General features: G+C 34.4%; 3 protein-coding genes and 1 pseudogene across 3 annotated transcripts; all 4 read right to left on the bottom strand.

The window, feature by feature from the left end:
- Positions 1–5,675: 5,675 nt before the first annotated feature.
- LOC147940444 (G-type lectin S-receptor-like serine/threonine-protein kinase SRK) lies at positions 5,676–7,100 on the bottom strand (annotated as a pseudogene).
- A 2,360-nt stretch (positions 7,101–9,460) lies between these two features.
- On the bottom strand, positions 9,461–10,030 carry LOC147940443 (S-locus-specific glycoprotein BS29-2-like). Its single transcript, XM_087461304.1, has one exon. The coding sequence runs from the start codon at positions 10,028–10,030 to the stop codon at positions 9,461–9,463; it is 570 nt and encodes a 189-aa protein (XP_087317430.1).
- Positions 10,031–15,269: 5,239 nt separating this feature from the next.
- On the bottom strand, positions 15,270–19,500 carry LOC104709827 (conserved oligomeric Golgi complex subunit 4-like). Its single transcript, XM_087462355.1, has 2 exons — positions 16,231–19,500; positions 15,270–16,014 (listed from the first exon to the last, which is right to left on the bottom strand). Exons 1-2 carry the CDS (start codon positions 17,827–17,829, stop codon positions 15,385–15,387), a joined length of 2,229 nt encoding a protein of 742 aa, XP_087318481.1. The 5' UTR covers positions 17,830–19,500; the 3' UTR covers positions 15,270–15,384.
- On the bottom strand, positions 17,913–19,443 carry LOC104707962 (pentatricopeptide repeat-containing protein At4g01400, mitochondrial). The gene has a single exon (XM_087462357.1). It carries the CDS (start codon positions 19,441–19,443, stop codon positions 18,031–18,033), a length of 1,413 nt encoding a protein of 470 aa, XP_087318483.1. The 3' UTR covers positions 17,913–18,030.
- Positions 19,501–20,130: the final 630 nt, after the last annotated feature.

The following is a 20,130-nucleotide window of genomic DNA, read 5'->3' as shown; positions in this document are numbered from 1 at the left end:
AGATCTACTCTCTACCGCCTATCTCTTCTCACATATGAGCCTGTATCTCTTCGATAATTGAAGCTCGGATCTTTTCTTCCTCCTCAAAGCTGCTCTACGGTGGCGGGATGGCAATGGATCTTGGATCACCATCTCTGTTTGACTCGTGTTGTACAGGCTTGCCGGAGGTCCTGTTCCGATGAGCATCCGCAATATTATGGATGACGGCTTCAACTGAGTTCTTCAGTTGGAGATTAGGGTAAACGAGTGCCGGTTTGATTTCGGTTCGTGATTAAACCCGGATCAATTTTTATTTACACTTTTACTTGGTTTGATGTATGTGGTTTAGGTCCTTTGGAGATTGTAATGGGCCTAAATCCAGAAATAGCCCATTCGGCAATTATTTACAAAATTGAATACCTTTAACAAAAGAAAAACTATGGTTTAGTTCGGTTTAGGCTTTGGTTCGATAATCAAACAAAAGCAACAACATACACGGGCGTTAGCTTCGCCGTTTACCTTTCTCTGCGATTACGCTCGATGGATCTGTTAGGCGGCTCGACAAAGACGATTCAACCTCACTGTAGATACTTCCTCATGGCTCAGCAACATACATCAAAACCAAGCAACATATTAAAGGTCAGCCAGTAACTTCTTGGCTTCTTGCACAAGTTACAAAGGAGATTTAGGTTTTCTTACCTTTAATGGCTTAAACGATGACTGCGACTACTCAGTTAACGGTGGCTGACATCTGCAGTGACAGCGCCTAACACATGTTAGCAAACTCCGATGATACACAATGGCGGTCTAACCAACGGTCGTGAACGACCGAACTTGACAACAACAGCAAATTGGTGTGGGCTTCATTCCAACATCAACAACGGTGGAATCGACGGCGGCTCCAGGAACGACAACTACAACACCATCATAATACTGATCTGTGATGAGATTTGCTTTCCTCGAGCTCTCTTTCTTTTTCGTCCAAAACGGAGACGACGATATGGAAAAACACGCGAGCACACACAATGATAAACATAAACCCTCGTTAATGTTGCAAATAATCCCTAAAAATATATATTAAAAGGGAAGCATTTTCACTAAAAAACTGATGTATCAGTATTATAGAGCTCAGCGTACCTTTAATCATTTAACCCTTAAAATATCTAATTATTTACAGATTTCTGCCATTGTATTTATTTTTAAAAATTTTAAAAGAAAAAAAAAAAAAAAACCTACACACGCCTATGAAGAGGCAGAATCTATCCGCTCACCTATAAATATCTCTTATATATTAAAAGGGAAGCATTCTCACTAAAAAGCTGATGTTTCAGCATTAAAGAGCTCAGAGTACCTTTAATCATTTTACCCTTAAAACATCTAATTATTTACAGATTTGTGCCATTGTATTTATTTTTAAAAATTTAAAAAGAAAAAAAAAACCTACACACGCCTATGAAGAGGCAGAATCTATCCGCTCACCTATAAATATATTCTTCTTAACACTCAGCATAGCAAATAAAAAAAACTCCACACTTCTAATAAAACTCCATCTTTAAATCTTTAATTTTCCCATGCCTTCCAATTGGGAACCTCATCTCAGTAAGATTTCTTTTTATGCTATACAACTCGACAATATCATTTCTTTACACATACAACTCCTAACTAACAAAATCTATCTTATATTTGAACAGGAGGAAGCTGGCGTACTACACGAATAATTTTAATTCATTATTATGTGTATTTTATTCCAACAATTTTAATTTTATTTAGTATTATTAGATTTCAGCAGTTAATCAAGCACAACTCTTTATTCATCACATACATTTTAGCCTTACACCAATAACAATACATATTATCCTAACACCAGTGACATAAAGTACATATAATAATTTCATTTTGATTAATCATATAATTATTCGTCATTCTTATTATTCTGTTTTAACTTTAAACCTATTACGGATTAATATTTTTGGTTCTAAATAATTACACTAAATATTCTTTGATTTTAAATATTCACTCTCACCTTATCGCGGGATCAAATGTATATAAATATATTCTAAAACGAAAATATAATTATTCTGATGATTTTGTAAATCGAAAATATACAAATGCATTTCATACTTTTGTGTTGATTTTAAATAATTCTTTAATTAATATATATTTTAAAACAAAGAAGATATATGTTATCTTATTTCTTCCAAAACTGTTTCGATATTGAAGGATAATTTCCCCTAAGATATAGAAAATTATCAATCAAACAGAAAACAAATATTCAATTCCGAAGTAACTGTTAGATTCCCTTGAATAAAAAATAAATAATATCTAACAGGTCAATCAATTTACTTTTTTCAATTAAGATGATAATAATGTATTTCCCCTATGATATAGAAAATTATCAATCATACAGAAAACGAATATTCGATTCCTAAGTAACTGCTAAATTCCCTTAAAAAAAGAAATATCTAAGATGTCTATCAAATTATTATTTTCAATTAAGATCATAATAACGTATTTTCCTAGATTATAGATGTAAATGACTTATGATTTGATATTGTAATATTCTCGAAATAAGTGTAATTACTCTAACTGAAATCATTCGTCTTCCCAAAAAATCAGGACATAATTAAATCAAATATATTAAACTTAATCCTTGATTTTTCCATTAAAAAGGGAATTAAGTATTAACAGCCTCACTACAAGTAAACGAAGTGTAATTACTCTAATCCAAAATCATTTACTTAATCCAAGATTTTGTTTTCCATGAAAAAACTTATTTGGAGGGAAGTGAATTTTTTAAAAAATTAATACAAAAAACCTCATTGAAATTACTACCCTATATATATGATCTTCCTATCATCATCATTTCCACCAGTTCACCATAAATCATATTCTAAAGTTACAAGCACTCTACCTTTTATTTTCTCATGGCTTCTTTCAACAATTTTTTGGATTTGAAACCTTTCAAAAATATGTGGAAGATCAAGGTGCAGATTATCCGACTGTGAAAAAAATATTCAGCTATCACTGGTGAAACAACTGAAATCAATAGAATAAAAATATAATGCGTTTCTCTCCAGTGTTGACACCTCAGCTTTTTAGTTGATGGAAGAGTTGACACATCAGTAAAACATGTGACCAATCAAATTATAACAATTAATACAGTTCAACATTTTGTCCAATCAAAATCATCTCTGCCAGATAAGCAACTTTCTCCTCAAAGCCCTAGCCGCTCTGCAGTAACCATGTTTTTCTTCGATTTTCATCTTACAGCCACATGATCTGATATACTCTATCTGCTTTGTGACATGATTGAAGAGCCAAAACAGAAAGCTGAGGAACTAAGTGAATCAAAGGTGCAATTAGAAGTCTGAAACGGAAAAACAGAAAACTCGCAGAAAAGAGTTCATATGCACAAGGTACGTAATTAATCTCCCACACAACTGTTTTGCTATCTTCTGATTGCTAAGATAAATTCAGTTTTGCTTTTGCCTCCAATATTAATTTTAAGGTAATGATAACAATTGGGATCATAAAGCAAGTTAATATACATTGGAATATGCTTCAGTGTAAGCGTATGAAGTCTATGAACTAATTGGGTGGACGATTGGATTACGTATTTCAGTGCCTTACGATTCTTTACTTCTAAGAATTTATGTACAGACTGTATTAAAATAGTCTCTAATTGGGTGAACTAATTTATGTATCCCACGTAGTGTACAGAGTTTAAAAAAAAAACTGTTTTCAATTTATATCTTTACGATACATAACATTATTTGTTTTAGTAAAGAAACAGAGACATCAATCAGAGACTATTTTAATACAGTCTCACAGAGGAATCTGAACCAAATAACTCAGAAATCGATAAAATAATTAAACATTTAGAGATATAACAACACTACAAATGTAGAAGATATGAAAACAACACTACAAATGTAGAAGATAATATTGACCTACTAAAAAAAATAAAAATAAAATAAAATTTAACATTAAATTATATGAAAATAAATTTTAATTAGTTATATTTCCGTGCGTTGCACGGGTCCTATAACTAGTTGAGCCTTAATAGGCTTAAATTCAACCTATCCCACTTATTAAAAATGAGGATGTTACAGAAAGGTCGTTTAATAAGATGCAGCTTAGTGCAGATGTGTGTACCATTTAATTAACTTAAAAAATAGATGAGTAATTCTTTTAAATGCAAAAATAAAAGAAAAGAAGTGCTTAGTCATTTATCATAAAAGAATCAGTGAGTCGCATGTATCTATACTATTATTTTTGCAGCAGTTTTTGCTCAAAAATCAGTTTTGGAAAGTTTTTACATTTAATGCATTGACTTAAATTTTAGTTACCAAAAATTTCAAATTAATTATAAGTAAGATTTTAAAAAGATAACGAAATCTTTCTACCTAATTCAAACATAAATATATTATTTCTTTTCATTTTTATTTGAATTTATATTTAAATTATCTTGAATTATTCTATAATACATTTAGTTAATAAAAATTGTGATTTTTTCGTGCATATGATGTAATACATTTTTTTTAAAACGGACATATATTACTCAATATACGGATACAATATCCCATATCGTCTAAAAAAATTGGGCAATGGTTCACAGTCATACTATAAAGAGACCAAAATGATTCATAATAAAAAAAACTTGATTTATCAGACATTCAAACTTAAAAAACTTTTATTTGGTTTATTCCGGTTCTTTATTAAAGATTTTTAAAAAGTTAAATATTATAAATATTTGTATTTTATAAAAAGTAGAAATCTTATAAATAATTATATTTTTTAGAAAGTTAAACTTTATAAAATGTTAAAAATATTAATATTTTTTAAACGTTTATGAAGTTTCAAATTATAAAGTTTAAATATTATAAATATTTCAACTTTTTAAAAAGTTAGAAAACCTTTAAAATGTTAAAAATATATTAAAACTTTTATGAAACTTCAAATATGATAAATACTCAACCGTTTTAAGAATTCTAAGTATTCTAAATATTTAAACTTTATAAGAAGCGCCAAACTTATAAAATGTAAATGGTTACAATTTTAATATATAACATATAAATGTAAATGGTTACAATCTTAATATATAACATGTAAATGTAAATGGTTATAATATTTATAATACAAAACAATAAATATAAAAAGTTTAGATGATATAGAGCGAGTTAAAATATTTCGGGACAAAGTTATATAGCGGGACGGATTTGTCGATATTTATATAAATTTAAAATATTATTAATTTGGTTTAACACGGGTTAAACATCATTTCATTATTTTGTTAACACTATCGGTATCAGAGAATATACGTATCTAATTAAATTGATTAAATGAATATTATGTAAAAAAACAAATTATATTGTGGTAGTACATGGTTTAAACTTTAGAACATAAAATTAACAATTATTATATAATTATAACATATTTAATCAATAAATATATTTTATAATTTAAATATTTTAGTTATAAATAATTTACTACCGCGGGTCCTAATCTAGTATATATAAACTTGGAAGTTATGGAAGCAGATAAACTTGTAAGAGATACCATTTATGGCAACTCTACAAAAGATCTTTGGCTATTGGGAGATAATTTGTACAACGAAGAGTAAATATATTAATTATGACATTATTAAGTTGATTCTGCAACAAGAAAAAAAAAAACAATTCGTCCAATAATATTACAAGTCACAGTCGGATTTAAACGCAGACAAACAAGCATATATCACATAGTCGATCCTAAGAAAAAGCAAACCATAATAAAGAAGACGCTATAAGATGATTACACATCACCGCGCACTCATCCGTGATATAGTGGCATAGTTCACGCTGGATTGTCCGCCTAAAGCAGATGAAGGGGCCTCACCGCGGAGGATCCTACCATAGAAGTAGTCGGGAACTTTTGGTTTGGGGATTTCGGTTTGTGGGCTTTGGAGCATCAATACGACGGACTTTGTGCTCGGTCTGTCGTCTACAAGTGGTTGAACACACAGGAGACCAACCTGTATCGATCTTAGAACCTCTTCTTCCACTAGGGATGAATCCAGGTAATTATAGTCTACGAGACCAAGAGAGTTCCCTTCGTTCCAATATCTCCATGCCTGTTACAAAAAAAAATTAAGCATTTTATCATAGGTTTGAAACTCGTTTCTGAATATCATTTAGTAAATAAAAATATTAATGTTTGTTACCTTATCCATAAGACTGTCTCCCTTGTGGGTATTGCAATAATCCAGGTTTCTTTCCCCTGTTACAATCTCGAGTATGGTGACCCCAAAGCTGAAGATATCTGATTGTTCAGAAAATTCATACGCAATGCATATTCTTCTGACATGTATCCCCTGTGTAAATAGGGAAAGAAAATTACTTAGTCTAGTTATTTTTCACAAGTTATAAATACGATGTTCTTTTAGTTGTTTACAGTGCCGTGCTAAGGCCAATTGTGGCTTAGGGCGGGTAAGTAAAATATGGCTTTTATTATTAGAAATATTAAAATAAAAAATATTGTTTTAAAGACAATAACGGTGAAGGAAAAAAAAAATTCTAAACCACAATTTTTCTATCATTTTCTCCTAAAAAAATATTTACCAAACTCACATAATCAAGCTCTCGAACGAATTCTCTTTCTATAGATATGATAGCCAAAGAAAGTAAAGCAAAAAAAAATTTATGAGATGAGTAGACGACACAGACACGGTGAATAATCGTGAGCAAAATAGATTATCAATTGTTCACTATTCTTAAACTCTACAGGTAATTTCCTTTATTCTTAATTATCTTCCATTAGTATTATTGTTATTAGATTTAGAGTATCAAACATGCGTAGAAATTTCAAATCTAATATAGTCATAGGCTTCTCAAACAAAAAAATCCACTTTACATACACATTTATCTTATCAATTTAAATACATAAGCCTAGATAGAAAAAAAAAATGTGGCCTAACAAATTTTTAATTTTTGGTGGCTTAGGGCAAATGCCCTCTCTTCTTGCCTGTAAGCACGGCACTGGTTGCTTACATACCGAGTTCCCACAGCTTTTTCTGTTCGAGGTTCTCTACCGTCACTATTTAGTATTTTGGCCATTCCAAAATCTGAGATTTTTGGGATCATGTTTTGACCAAGTAAAATGTTACTTGGTTTCAAATCGCGGTGTATTATTGGAGGGTTTGTGTAACTGTGAAGATACAAAAACCCCTCCGCAATACCCTTGATAATTTTATGCCTCTTATCCCAATTCAATAATTGGCTACGAGTTTCGTCTGTAACAACAAAAAAATATATATTATTAGACGGAAATAATTTTATAAAGTTGATAGAAGGAGAAAAAAGAGAGGATAAATTAAAACACTAACCGAAAATATAGTGATTTAAGCTTGCGTTTTCCAAATACTCATAGATCAAAATGATCTCTTCTCCTTCGCAGCAGCAACCTAACAACCGTACAAGGTTCAGGTGCAGGACATTTAAAATGGTTTCGATTTCATTCTTGAATTCTGTCATCCCTTGGGATGAGGTGTTCGCCAGTCGTTTTACGGCGACTTCACTACCATCGGGTAGTATTCCCTGCGATCACATATATTCATTGCGATTAAAACTTTAATTTTTCATAACATAGCTTAATTAATGCTTAAAGTAACTATATATAACGATTAATATATATATATATATATATATATATATATATCATTACAGACCTTGTATACTGTACCGAAACCTCCTTGTCCGAGTTTGTTTCTATCAGAGAAACCATTGGTTGCTTCGGCAACAACTCAAAATTCAAGAAATTGGAATCTATCTACGGCCGGCCCGACTATTTCGGTCATGAGGATCTCTCTTTGGGTTGGTTCTGAAACATTAAAAATATAATTATGAAGAAACGACTAATAAAACAAAAAAAACAAATTAGTTTTTGTTTTGTTTTTACCTTGTGTTCTTCTTCCTTTACGTTTCTTCCAATAACAGAAGCAGACGAAGCCTATAACAAGAAGTCCGATGATGATTGCTCCCACGATGAGTCCGATAACCCAAGGTTCCATGCCTTTGCTTTTTCCATCATTTTTTGGCTGATCCTCTACGTACACACCAAGAAAGTGAAAACTAACTTGATCATATTCTTAATAAGCTCATTAATCATATATATTATGAGTTCCAATGTATCCATATCTTCGTGTAATTCTCTTTATTAGAGCTACCTAATCATATATATATATATATATATATATTCTATTTGATAAAACACATCTCTCTCATATGTATATACTAACAATTTACCTTTTTAAGCAAATCGAAACAAAACAGTTTAAATTTCTCTATTAGTAATGGATGTTTTTTTTTGACAAATTCACTTATACACATGACATGCATAAATTCATATTTATGAATAATAATATCAATTGTTGTATTTTAATAGTCAATCAAACTATCAAAATGTAAATGATGGATATCTAGAAATTGAAAACTTCAAAAAAAATGTAGCTATCTTTACGACATGTTACAAAATATTTTATATCATTATAGTTTGAAAATACAACATAACAATTGTTTTATAGATATGAACTTTAGGAAAAACATACATTATTATATCAACATATATATATATATATATGTAAATTTACATGATTATTAATTTATGATATTATTGGGACCATATTTTACATGAGAATTTCAGAAAAATTATTATCTTATTATCTTATCGAATTTTATTATTTTTTACACTAACCCGACTTATATTTAAGTCATCAATTATATAGTGTTCTACCAGAGATTAAGTCATTTACACATCATGTTACTATATAAATCCTTTATAAGCAGGGTTTATAGAACTATATAAAGATACTATATGATTCGAATTAAACGGAAATTTATCGAATATCTTTAGGCAGTTGGCTATAAATCCTAGATTACAAATCTGTCAATGTGACAATCTTTTTACTTATTTTAGAACTATTAACAAGAATGTCGTTTTATTTTATTGACAAATATTTAAACAACTTTATTCATCGTTACAACTCCAGTGTTTTATTGACAAAGATTTTCAATAAAAAAAAATTTAAAAATACAAAAATTATATAAGCAAACTGAATTTATAATAATAAATGAATATAAATAATATAATTAATAAAATAAATTATTACAAATTTACATAAATGAAAATGTTCAGTCCGCGGTATGTTGTTTGGGAGTGCGACTTGTCTCTTGGGCACCCAACCCATTATGGTTTTTTTGTTATTTGGGCGAATTCACTTTACCATGGGCCACCTTGTTTCTCTTAATAAAGTTTATTAGGCCAGTCATCGTCTTTATTATATTAGGTTGTTTTTTTCTTCTTTTTCTTTGTTATAGAAAAGATTGATTAACCTAACTAACTTGCCAAATAAATTAGGGTTAGTCTAACCGGGATCATTAGCCGCCAATCTGACATATAGGTCTTGACCGCCGGAGGTGTAGTTTCGCATCTCGTGGAGCTCTGATTACCAATGCAAACAACGGCGCTCTCCTTTCCGGTTTTCCACAAGCGCATAAGCGGTACAGTCACAACCCACAAGGCATGACTCCTTGCATTCCTCCAGATTTAGACCTGAATCTGATGTAACCGAAGGGGAGGTTTCCGGCAACTTCATTTTTGCTAGCTTCATAAATTTACCACCTCCGCAGTGTAGAGCAGTCCTCCTCACACAATCGTGAAGCCACGTAAGACGTTCCAACTTCGGATAGAACCCTCTAATGCAGTGACACTGCTGCTGCGACATGTCGTTTTTGGAACAGTAACTGTAAGACCCACATGGTTTTCTTAAGTCTTTGTAGCAAGAGTCTTCCCCTATGGACCATGAATTGTTCCATTTTTTGGCTTCGGAATTCCATGAGTATAACTCATAAAGTACGCCATGCCGTAATGTCAACCTCGAGTAGCTGCTGCTTTGGAGGGTCTTCATTACTAACCAGCCTTCCTTTAGCTCGAACACTGGGGGCATGTCCCCAGATTGGTAACCGTTCCATGCATCGACTTGGCGCCCCTCAAGAAAAATTGCAATGATGTTCATTTCATTCCGAATTTCAAAGGAAAATTCTGCGGGTGAGGGGTCTCCTGGACTAGACCAGGAATGGAGGATTTTGTGAGGATAAACTTCACAATCAAAGGAATCAAATATTTTGATGATTTTCATCTCCGGTAGTAAAGTATCCGTTGGAAATTCGAAGCTCTGCCATAAATAACCTCCCGGGTCGCTGGAGTCCTCAACACGAAGTTGCCATTATCGAAAAGTTCAGCCACCATCCTAGACCTCACACCTCCTCCGGTCAGATTGGTCTTCCATACAGCTGGGATATTATCTTGTTCGAACAGGACGAGGTTGTTGCCGAAGAATTTGAGGGTTCCGACAGGTTTGGTGAGAGGTTTAACTCTGTTGGCTACCCATTAACTAGTTCTCTTTGGGTCTTCCTTGTAACATATCCCAAGATACCAACGAGAAATGGACTCATTGGGTTTGAAGAGACCTAACTCGAAGACATTTCCAGGAGACACAAGGGTTTGGTTGCTTGAGACTGTAAGACTTTCGGGAGAGTAAAGTACTGACTTAGAAGAAGAGAGCTCATATAAGAAGAAGAAGAGGAAGAAGAATACGGAGGTGACACAAAGTGGAGCTCTCATCTTAAACCAAATTTGAGCGTTAAGTGTTTTCTAGGAAAGACCTGTTTAGATCGCCAAGAAAAACAATCGGGATAATGAAAACAGAGAAAAACGAAGATGACTATATGGTACAAACAAAAACAACGTTAGACACTTGTCTTAAAATCCCCATAAAGCAATAAATTCTAACAACTTAAAAGTCTCGTCTTCAGTACAAGATCTATGGAGCAAAATTGATGTTAAGCTGTTACCACACCCAAAGGAGAAAAAATCTACTCATAATAAAGAGCCATTGAGAGTTGAGACGACGAAGTGTGATCTAGTGGTTGTGGAAATGCAACTAGCTAGTTAACATTATTTGTTGTGATGCAATACCCCATTAACAAAACATGATTGGTTCCGTTCCACATTGACATGTGAAGCTGCCTAATTATTACTAGTTCAGAGACAGAAGAGTAAATGTTGAAAGACTTTTTACTTCTGGTTCAGTTTAGGTGTCCTGTGTTTTGTTAGCATACTGATCGTGATAAAGTCATAAAACCAGTTACATTAGCTTAAGTCAACGTCTTACCATATATATTCATTAAGAAACCACATGATTGGAAACTAAAATAAATAAAATCCTCAACTGAATAATTCTACGTAGAGAATTTTAATTTTGCTACACTGTGGTTATTTTTCCATCTCAATTAGAATTTTTTAAACTATCAATCGGTTATTGCATCATTTTCTTATACGTAAGCAAAAGAACAACAGTTGTTAGCTAGACACTTTAGACCCCTTAAACCCCCATAAGCAAATAAGTTGGAACAACTAAAAAAGTATACTATATCGATCCAACAATGCCCATTTTCCTCCCAAGCTTGCTCTCTATTCACTTTAAGGCATCATCTTTTTTTCTTCTCTATTAATTTATTCGACGCTAGGCCGTCAGCTATGTCATATCTTTCTTTACGGTTGTTGTTGAGTTGTGAAGCATAGTTAACCACAAGGTTGTATTCTCATCTAAACGGACTTGATTAGAACGATAATGTGTATTTATTTGGTCAACTATAAATTTAAAATATCCATAATTAATATTAAAATATTGATGAAGCCAGTAAACTTTTTTTATTTCATCGTTGAATCGACTAGATCCAATCTATATCTAACTTCTACTACGCAAGGTAACGTAACTTAGTAGAGTCAAATTTTGGTGGGATCCGTTGCAGTGTAATCAGTTCACTTAAAAGACACTTCCCAAGCTAATAAAATTTTATAAGCGAAGTATAATTAATTAAAAGAATGACCATTAGTCTCGCTACTTTTATTAAATTAGTTTTTTTAGCCTATCTTTTAGTTTTTTCCATAGTTTAGTAGGTTAATGGCTATATTTGGAATATATTTGTATTGATCAGTCATGAGAGATTGAGATCTGTTACTTTGTTCATGGTTTCTTCAATTTTGATACAATTACTCGTTGTTTGGAGTCACGTGCAAGGTAAACTATTAGTATATTAAAAGTTTTTGTTGGTAACTCGAAAAAAAACAAAAAAATGATTATCACTAATTGCCAAAAATAGTTAATTTTGCCACTAAAAAAGCAGAACGGTTCCAGATGCAACAACTATTACAATTTTTTGAATCTTATACTCTATTGACAAAAAAAATAAAAACATTACAACTTTTTTCTATGAACAATATAAAATGCCAGATGTGAGATGTGAAAGCTCGGTTTATTCCCTGAAAGTGTCGTCACGAACAGGAATACCAAGGAGCTTGCCCAGCAAATTCTAAATCAATGCGTAGAGTTAATGAAAAAGAAGTTTGGAGCAAAAGCAAAACCTATTGAGTGCCGCCCTTGCATAAATAAATGGTTTTGGAAGAGTACATACTTGCCTTTGTTCTTAACAATGCAAAGTTAAGATATAAGATACTAAATGCGTTGGTACTTAACTATTCTAGACAAGTTTTGGTATTGTAATTCAACAGTTTATCTTTTTAGCTTTTTTACTGTGTTTGTGTAAAAATGTAGATAATTTAAACATTAGATAAATAATAAATCCGTCTGTGTTACTGCTTTTTAGCTTTTTAGCTTTTTCACTGAGTTACTCCTGAAGCAGTGTCTTCCCTTACCCGTCAATGGTTAACTTGAAAGAAGATGGAGAGGGTTCAATCAGAATCGTATGCAGTTTTCTCTACTGCAATTACATGGGATCGTCTTCATCCTCAAGGAGAAAAGGTAAACTGGTTTGAAGGAGTATGGTTCAAGGAAAGAATTCCAAAACATGCTTTTATTACTTGGCTAGGGGCTCTAAACAGGCTGAATACAAGGGATGGGTTGCTAAGTTGGGGATTGGCGGTCCCTTCTCAGTGCTTTTTGTGCAATACGCAAGATGATTCCCAACAACATTTGTTCTTTAATTTTGTGTTTTTTGCTGGGGAAGTTTGGCAGTACTTCCATTCAAGAGCACAAATTACTCCTCCTACTATTTTTCAGGATGCGTTAGTGTGGCTGAAACGTCCCTGCAGAAGTTGAATTTTAATAACAATCCTCGGGTTGGCTTTTCAGGCTTTTGTGTACCTCATTTGGAAAGAAAGAAACTCAAGATTACATACTACAGCCTCCCGATCTCCTGTCAGTTTGATTGAAGAAGTCAAAATCATCATTCGCAGTCTGCTGAACCCTTCTCAAGAGTGCAATCATCAAGACAATCAAGGACACAAGAAGACTCTCTGTTGATTACTTGGTTTGCTCTGTTCCAAAACTAATGTGCTCAGATGTGATTGTTTGTTGTTTTTGTACTAAATCATGCAGGTGTTACTCGTTTGGACGCACTTATTTGTATCCCCAGATGTAACTGGTACCCTCTTTGAAGGGGTTAATGAAATGAATATGAAAATTTGTTTTTTTACAAAAGTAAATAATATGTATTAAGATAAAATAAGAAGTATTCCTTCAAATACTAAAGTTTTTTTCCAAAAATACCATAAACACAAAAATTAAATTTTTAAAGGTGTTGAATTTTTTTAGGTTTGTGTTGACAATTTTAGTTTTAGGGTATAGTTTTTAGGGAGTAGCTTTTTATATTTTAAAGATTTTTTTTAATATTAAAATTTAAGTTAAATTTTGTGATACTTTTTTCCAAAAATACTTTTTAGTGGTACTTATGAGAATTGCTTGAAAAACTATATTAATCTTCTTTTTGCATGAAACAAATATTTACCGGAAATTCAGACAAAGATTATGATTTTTATATATATAGATATATCTATATCTATTAGGGGCAATTTGGTGTATAACCAAAATCAAGAATCTAACTAAGAATATAGCACCATATTAAAAAAAAAAAAAAATGATGAGGGTTATGCCAAAATTACTATTTTAGTGTTTTTGTGATAGTAGAGGATTAGAGGGTAGTGGCCAAAGGTGTTGGCAGAAGAAGCGGTCGGAGGAGGTGGCCGGAGGCAGAGGCAGGAAGAGGTGATCGGAGGCGGCGGTGGTATTACTTGCTCGTGTAGTGAAACCAATTCAACAAAATAATGTTGAAGTAGCGTAACACTATAAGTGGATCTGCTAAGCTCGAACCCAAATACTTATTTGATACATATAGGGAAGTGATGTGGGAAAAGTTATTAATATACAATTAAAAAATATTTCTTCGTAAAATATCTTGTAAACTATATTCTTAATGTGGTTTCTCTGAGGTGGTAACAGAACCATGTTCTGATGAATCAGTAGAAAAAAAAAATACAATTTTTGAAACTTTTTAGTAATGAAGGTAAAACTAATGATTTATTTCAGTCTTGCATGTGTTACTCTTTTCTTAATGTTTTATAACTTTGGTTTCGATGCTGCTAAGGCATATAACTTGAATCTTACGATGGCATTTCTTTCATATAATATCATTGTTAAAGGCAAATATAGATGAAGCAAAGACGATGCAATGGATACGACACAAAACTCAGCGGTTATTCTCTATTGTATTGCATTATAACACTCAAATTTTTTTTATTAATTCAACCATTTAAGATCATATTTAATTAGTGTTTAAATTTTTTGTAATAATTTTTTTATAAAATTATATAATAGTTGGATTTTCTTATTTTTTATTATAAAATTAATTTTCTTATTTTTTGCAATGGATATGACAACAAGCTCGGTTATTCTATATTATATTGCAATTTAACACTTAAATTTCTTTTATTAATCCGACAATCTAAAATCGAGCATATAAGTGAAAGTATCAATCAATAATTGCGTGCATGTTATAGCTATGTTGGTTTTCATGAATTGCACAAATATTATGAGAAAAGATGTAATAATTTTAGTCTTAGATTTTGCTAAGATGAAGTTGTTTGTTATTCTACGAAAAGATTTTGAATAATTATTAAATACTACGAAAATATTTTGAAGAAGCATGGATAAAGTAAGGAAGGCGACAAGGAAGAGGAAGAAGAAGATAAAAGCCGACGGTAAAAGTAGACGATAACAACTACCAGTAACGGGTGATTGTGACCTCATGATCCCTGCTTCTCCCTCCCAAAGAGATTTTGTAACTAAAACTCTAATTTCCTTGCGTCCATTCTTGTAGCTGATCGTTTTTAGTGGTAGTTGTTTTGTGTGTGTTAGCAGTTGTTATATGTTCGTTTTCACTAAATTGAAAATTCGATTTTGTATTTACAAAAAAGTTTTCAATCAATTTAAATACTTCTTGAACCAATCAGATTATATAAAAAAATTTGGTTTTTAAGTAATTGTAGATGAAATAAACAAAAGAAGTAACATCACAACTTGAGAGCAGCAATTGATTCGGGTTTAAACTCGACCCGGAGACCCAAAACCCGTCTAACTTCAGCTGGTGTGAGTCTCCAAGTCATGGGTCCTGAGTTCTCTCCCCAAAAGTCCAAAATCTCTGATACCTTTTCCAAGTTCAGTATCGTCGCCATCTGAGTTAATCGAGCAAACTTATCTCTCACTGTTCTCTGAGTCATGCCCGAGAAATGACTAACCAAAGCCCTTGTGTCTCTGTCAAGCTGAAGCCCGCCAAGTTGGCTAAACCGTTTTTGCATCATTATGACTTCGAGTCTCTTGACTATGAAATCGATTATGAGATGCAGAAACGAGTCGTAGTTGTTGGATGTCATCAGTGGTTGGAGCCAAGCGGCGTTTGTTTCGACCGAGTGGAGAAGTCTTTGCACCCACGGGTCATTCACCTCGTTCTCTGCGTACTCAGTTTCTGTTAACTCGTAGCTTATGGTAGCTACGGTGTCTAGAACCGGACGGATTCTTGGTGTTACGGTTGCTACGAGCTGTTCCATGCCTGAGTTGAGTAATTGCTTGAACGAGTTGCTTAACTCGCCTAACTCAGATAGACATGATTTAATCCTCTCTCGATCTGTTGGTGCAGGAAACACCTGTGATTCGGACACGAGAGAAAGAAAGTGAGACACATATGCCTAACATCAAAAGTGCAAGTCAAAATTCACGGAACTGGTTTCGCAGGTCAAAGGCTTATTAACATGTTTTTCATGGGATTAACAAAGCCTAAATTACCTCTAAGCAAGCATCATTCTAGTCTATGAGATCCTTTAATTTCCTAATTAACTAAATCACCAAGTATGAGTACTAACCTCAGTACATTGCTCCTCAATTTCATGTTTTAGTTTGAGAATGTATTCGAAGCTCACGTCCATATTGTTCAAAGCAGTTGCAATCTCAGTCCCGGTGTTTTCCACACCGATACCACCCAAGAACAACCTAGCACCAAGGTTAGGCTCTCTAATTTTCTGTTGTAAAGCTTCATGGTAACCATTTCCCAACAAGCTACCGGCATTGCTCAACACAGCAACCACAGAACTGATGTTTGACGTTGAAATAGATCTCCTCAGGCAACTCTGCAAAACATAGAACACATCGTCCACCATTGAAGTGGTAAGGCTGTCGGGTACATGCTCATCGATCCTTATAGCTTTCCTCACGTTCTCAACCATAAAGAACCCTTCTAGTACCACATAGTATTCTGTCACATCCCGAATCACTTTGCTAAAATTTCCATTTCTAAATGCCTTTGTAGCCCTTGGCAACAATTCAGGATCTACTGACGTCAAAGACTTGATTTTTGACACCATGAACTCGGTATAATCCTCACCCAACTGCATCAGGGGCAGTATCTCGTCCACATAGAGCTCAACTTCCCTCGGGTCTGGTCCTTCAGACGCACCACCAGCGAGAAGATTCAGATTGGGAGAATTGTTAATATCAGACGCCAATCCAGCTAAATTTCTAAAGTCCATGTACTTCTTCAAGATGGACGAACCTCTTGAATCACATTCCTCTTGCAATTCACAGATGGCATAAACAACACCATCCTCTCCACAAAGACCCCTCAAGATCTCATCGTTTTCTGCTATAGCCATGACAATGTCCTTAAACAAATTGGTTAAGCAACCAACGAAATTAACCTGTCCGACGAGTCCTCCTTCTTGCTCCATGAGCTCCACCACATTTTCGTATTCCATCCTCCCTCTCATCGCAATGACATCTTTCAAGTAACGAACGTAAATCGGTAGACCTTCTTCCTCCATTCCCAGTGGAGAGTACAGTCTCACGAATCTCAAAATTGTAGGATGATCTCTCTGGTTAATCGCCGCTGAGAGCTTCTTATTCACAATACCTTCAAGCTGCTTCTTCGAAGCAAGAAGCTGCTCTCTCTGATCAGAACCAGAAGAATCCTTGTACTGCGAATCGATCTGGAGAAACCTCTGTACGAACTTCGCAGCGGACTCGTAATCCTCCGATTCCAAAGCCGTCTTCACGCCTTCGATGCAATTCCCTCGCTCGACAATCGCGTCTATGCGGGAAAGCGTAACGTTCACACGAGACTGTGCGAGATCGAGCTCTCGCACCTTCCCACTGACCTGATCCGCGAGATCACAAGTCGATCGAACATTTCCCAACATGTGATCCGCATCCGCTTTCACGATATCAAGAATCTCCGCGGATCTCTGTAGCTGAACGAGACTCCGATCCAGCTCCGTACGCTGCGATAGAAGCGCGTCGAGATCTGAGTCTAGGCTTCGCTGGTAAGCGATACATTCGTGAAGAAGTCGCGTCATCGCTCCAACGTCAGTGAGTGATCGTACATACTCCAACGCTTCCGGTGTACCGAATTTAACGGTGGACGAATCCACCGTCTCCGCCGCCGCATCGTCTTGTTCGATCTCCGGCATTTTATGCGAAACTCAGATCTGATCCCTTAGTCGCCACTCTCACTTCCTATAATTTAATCAGAATCTGATATGAAGCAAAAATGGACTTAAACTCATGTTAAAGCCCAAGTTAGGCCCAATAACGAAGACCACGAGACTTTCTTAAGAAACTTTTGAGGAGGTTTCAACGTTTCTTTCTTCTTTCTACATCAGCTCAGGAACCTAAAAAAATGTATGTCTCTTCCTCTCTCTAACATTTTTGCGTTTCATTTGTAGCTTACTAGAGAGGTAAGATCCTAATCCGACACCCGCATCAACGATTCTGGTATCACCGCCTGTCTCTTCTTTAGTAGCATCTTCAAGAAAGTGTTTGATCTTCTCCGACTCATCTTCTTTACAGATTAATGGAATTATCATCTCCCAAGTGTCTGAATGCAATGTTTCTCCGTTCTTAATCACAAACCCTACAACATCACATGCTTCTTCGACTTTCCCGAAGCTGCAAAACCCTTTTACCAAACTATTCGAAATCGAAAAATGAGGAGAAAACCCTTTCGACATCATCTCTATGAGATACTTCTTCCCTTCATCATACATCCCTTGATCACAGAGTCCTCCAATCAATGTCCTATACGAGATCAGATTAGCCGAGCAGCCGTTACCCGACATATCATCAAGAACTTTCCTAGAATCCATAGCGCGACCTTCTCTACAAAAGCCGAGAATCATCGTGTTGTAATGAACAATATCCGGATTACAACCTTTTAACTTCATCCTACATAGAAGCTTATAAGCCTCTCTGAGCTGCGTCTTCCTACACAAACTGTTCAACAATGTTGTGTAACTCAACCTATCAGGCACGAAACCTTTATTCAGCATATCTTCCAATAATTCCATAGCACCATTCACTTGTCCTTTCCTAGAAAACCCTTGTATCAGAATCTTATAAGACTCCACATCAGGGACAACATCTCTCTCAAGCATTTTACCAAACAGTTGGTATGCAATACTCAAATCATCATTCAAACAAAAAGCGTGCATCAAAATGTTGTAGCTTCTCGTGTTAGGCATCACTCCGTGAAGACGAGCACTCTTGAATAGCTCAAACGCTTTCCCAAGATAACCCTTATGGCTTACGAGAACCTCTAGGATCCGATTCAGATGCCTTGGCTGCGGCGTGAAATTGAACTCCAACATTTTGTAAAACGTACTTAAAACTTTCTCCGGTAACTTCGCTTCTGCGTAGACTTTGATCAGATATGTTAAGAGTTCTCCGGTCACTGGGTATCCACTCGATCTGTGCTTGGCGAGAACATCGTCGATGAGACTGAAGTATCGACAACGGCCGAGTTTGAGGATGAGGATGAGATGAGAAGATTGAGAATGGCGAAAATTAGGCTGCTGTGAAGCGTAATCGAAAATCTCTTTGGCGAGGAGAGGATCCGATTGCGAAGCTATGAGCTTTTGTACCCGAGTCGGAGATCCGATTAAAGATTTAGGGTTCCGATTCGATACCATCGGCTCTCGAGCTTCTTGTTCAGATGAAGAAGATAATAGAAAACGTGAAAACGTCAACAACGGAGGAGTCAGGTAGCGAGCAGCGGCGGAGCAGTCGTAGATCGGCCGGCGAAGCATTTGGTCGGGGTTTTTAATATATCGGCCGTTAGAAATGAGAGATGATGATTCCAGTCTAGCAGAAATCGAATATTTAGGCAAAAATTATGCAAGCCCAATTAATAATGGGCTTTAATAACTGACTCACATTTAGGCCCAATAAGGAAAGAGAATGTAGTAGCAGGCTAGCAGCAGCAGACTCTATGACTTATCTCTGTCGGTGACTACAGTGTCAGGTGCGGTGCCTCGGTTAGTGTCTTTTAAATAACAGGTTCTTTTTATATGTGATAATTATGTATTTTGGATGTTTACTAACAAAAAAAAAACTATATACTATACATTTTTATGTACCGTATTTTGTTTTTAATTATATGGAATTGTTCAGGAATATTGTTGGAGATGTGGACATAAAAAAAGAAAAGAAAAGGCTGTTGTACTTTTCTAAATCTACCTATGAAATAATTTTTCAAATCTTGTGGTACCCAATTCATTTACTGTACCTTCGATAGATGTATGTAGTTAATGGCTTTATTCTAAACTACAGTTGATAAAAAATAATTGTGAGGTATGGTAGCTTCATTGGGAAAATTACCTAGCTCCAATAACATACTAAACTCATAGCCACAACGGAACAAAAATACAAATAATTTGGCACGCAATGCAACATTACATACCTTTCACAAACCGCAACCTTTTATAGTATAGTTT

Source organism: Camelina sativa, chromosome 8 (assembly GCF_030686135.1).
Source record: "Camelina sativa cultivar CO46 ecotype springtype chromosome 8, ASM3068613v1".
Classification (NCBI taxonomy): Eukaryota; Viridiplantae; Streptophyta; class Magnoliopsida; order Brassicales; family Brassicaceae; genus Camelina; species Camelina sativa.
Note: the sequence above shows the minus strand (reverse complement) of the source record. Positions and strands in the feature narration are given on the sequence as shown.

Excerpts from the sequence above, each read along its gene's own strand:
- LOC147940443 (XM_087461304.1), bottom strand. The coding sequence starts at position 10,030 with ATGAACATCATTGCAATTTTTCTTGAGGGGCGCCAAGTCGATGCATGG.
- LOC104709827 (XM_087462355.1), bottom strand. The coding sequence starts at position 17,829 with ATGCCGGAGATCGAACAAGACGATGCGGCGGCGGAGACGGTGGATTCG. Across the intron at positions 16,015-16,230 it reads TTGAGGAGCAATGTACTGAG|GTGTTTCCTGCACCAACAGA; the intron begins GTTAGTACTCAT and ends TCCGAATCACAG.
- LOC104707962 (XM_087462357.1), bottom strand. The coding sequence starts at position 19,443 with ATGCTTCGCCGGCCGATCTACGACTGCTCCGCCGCTGCTCGCTACCTG.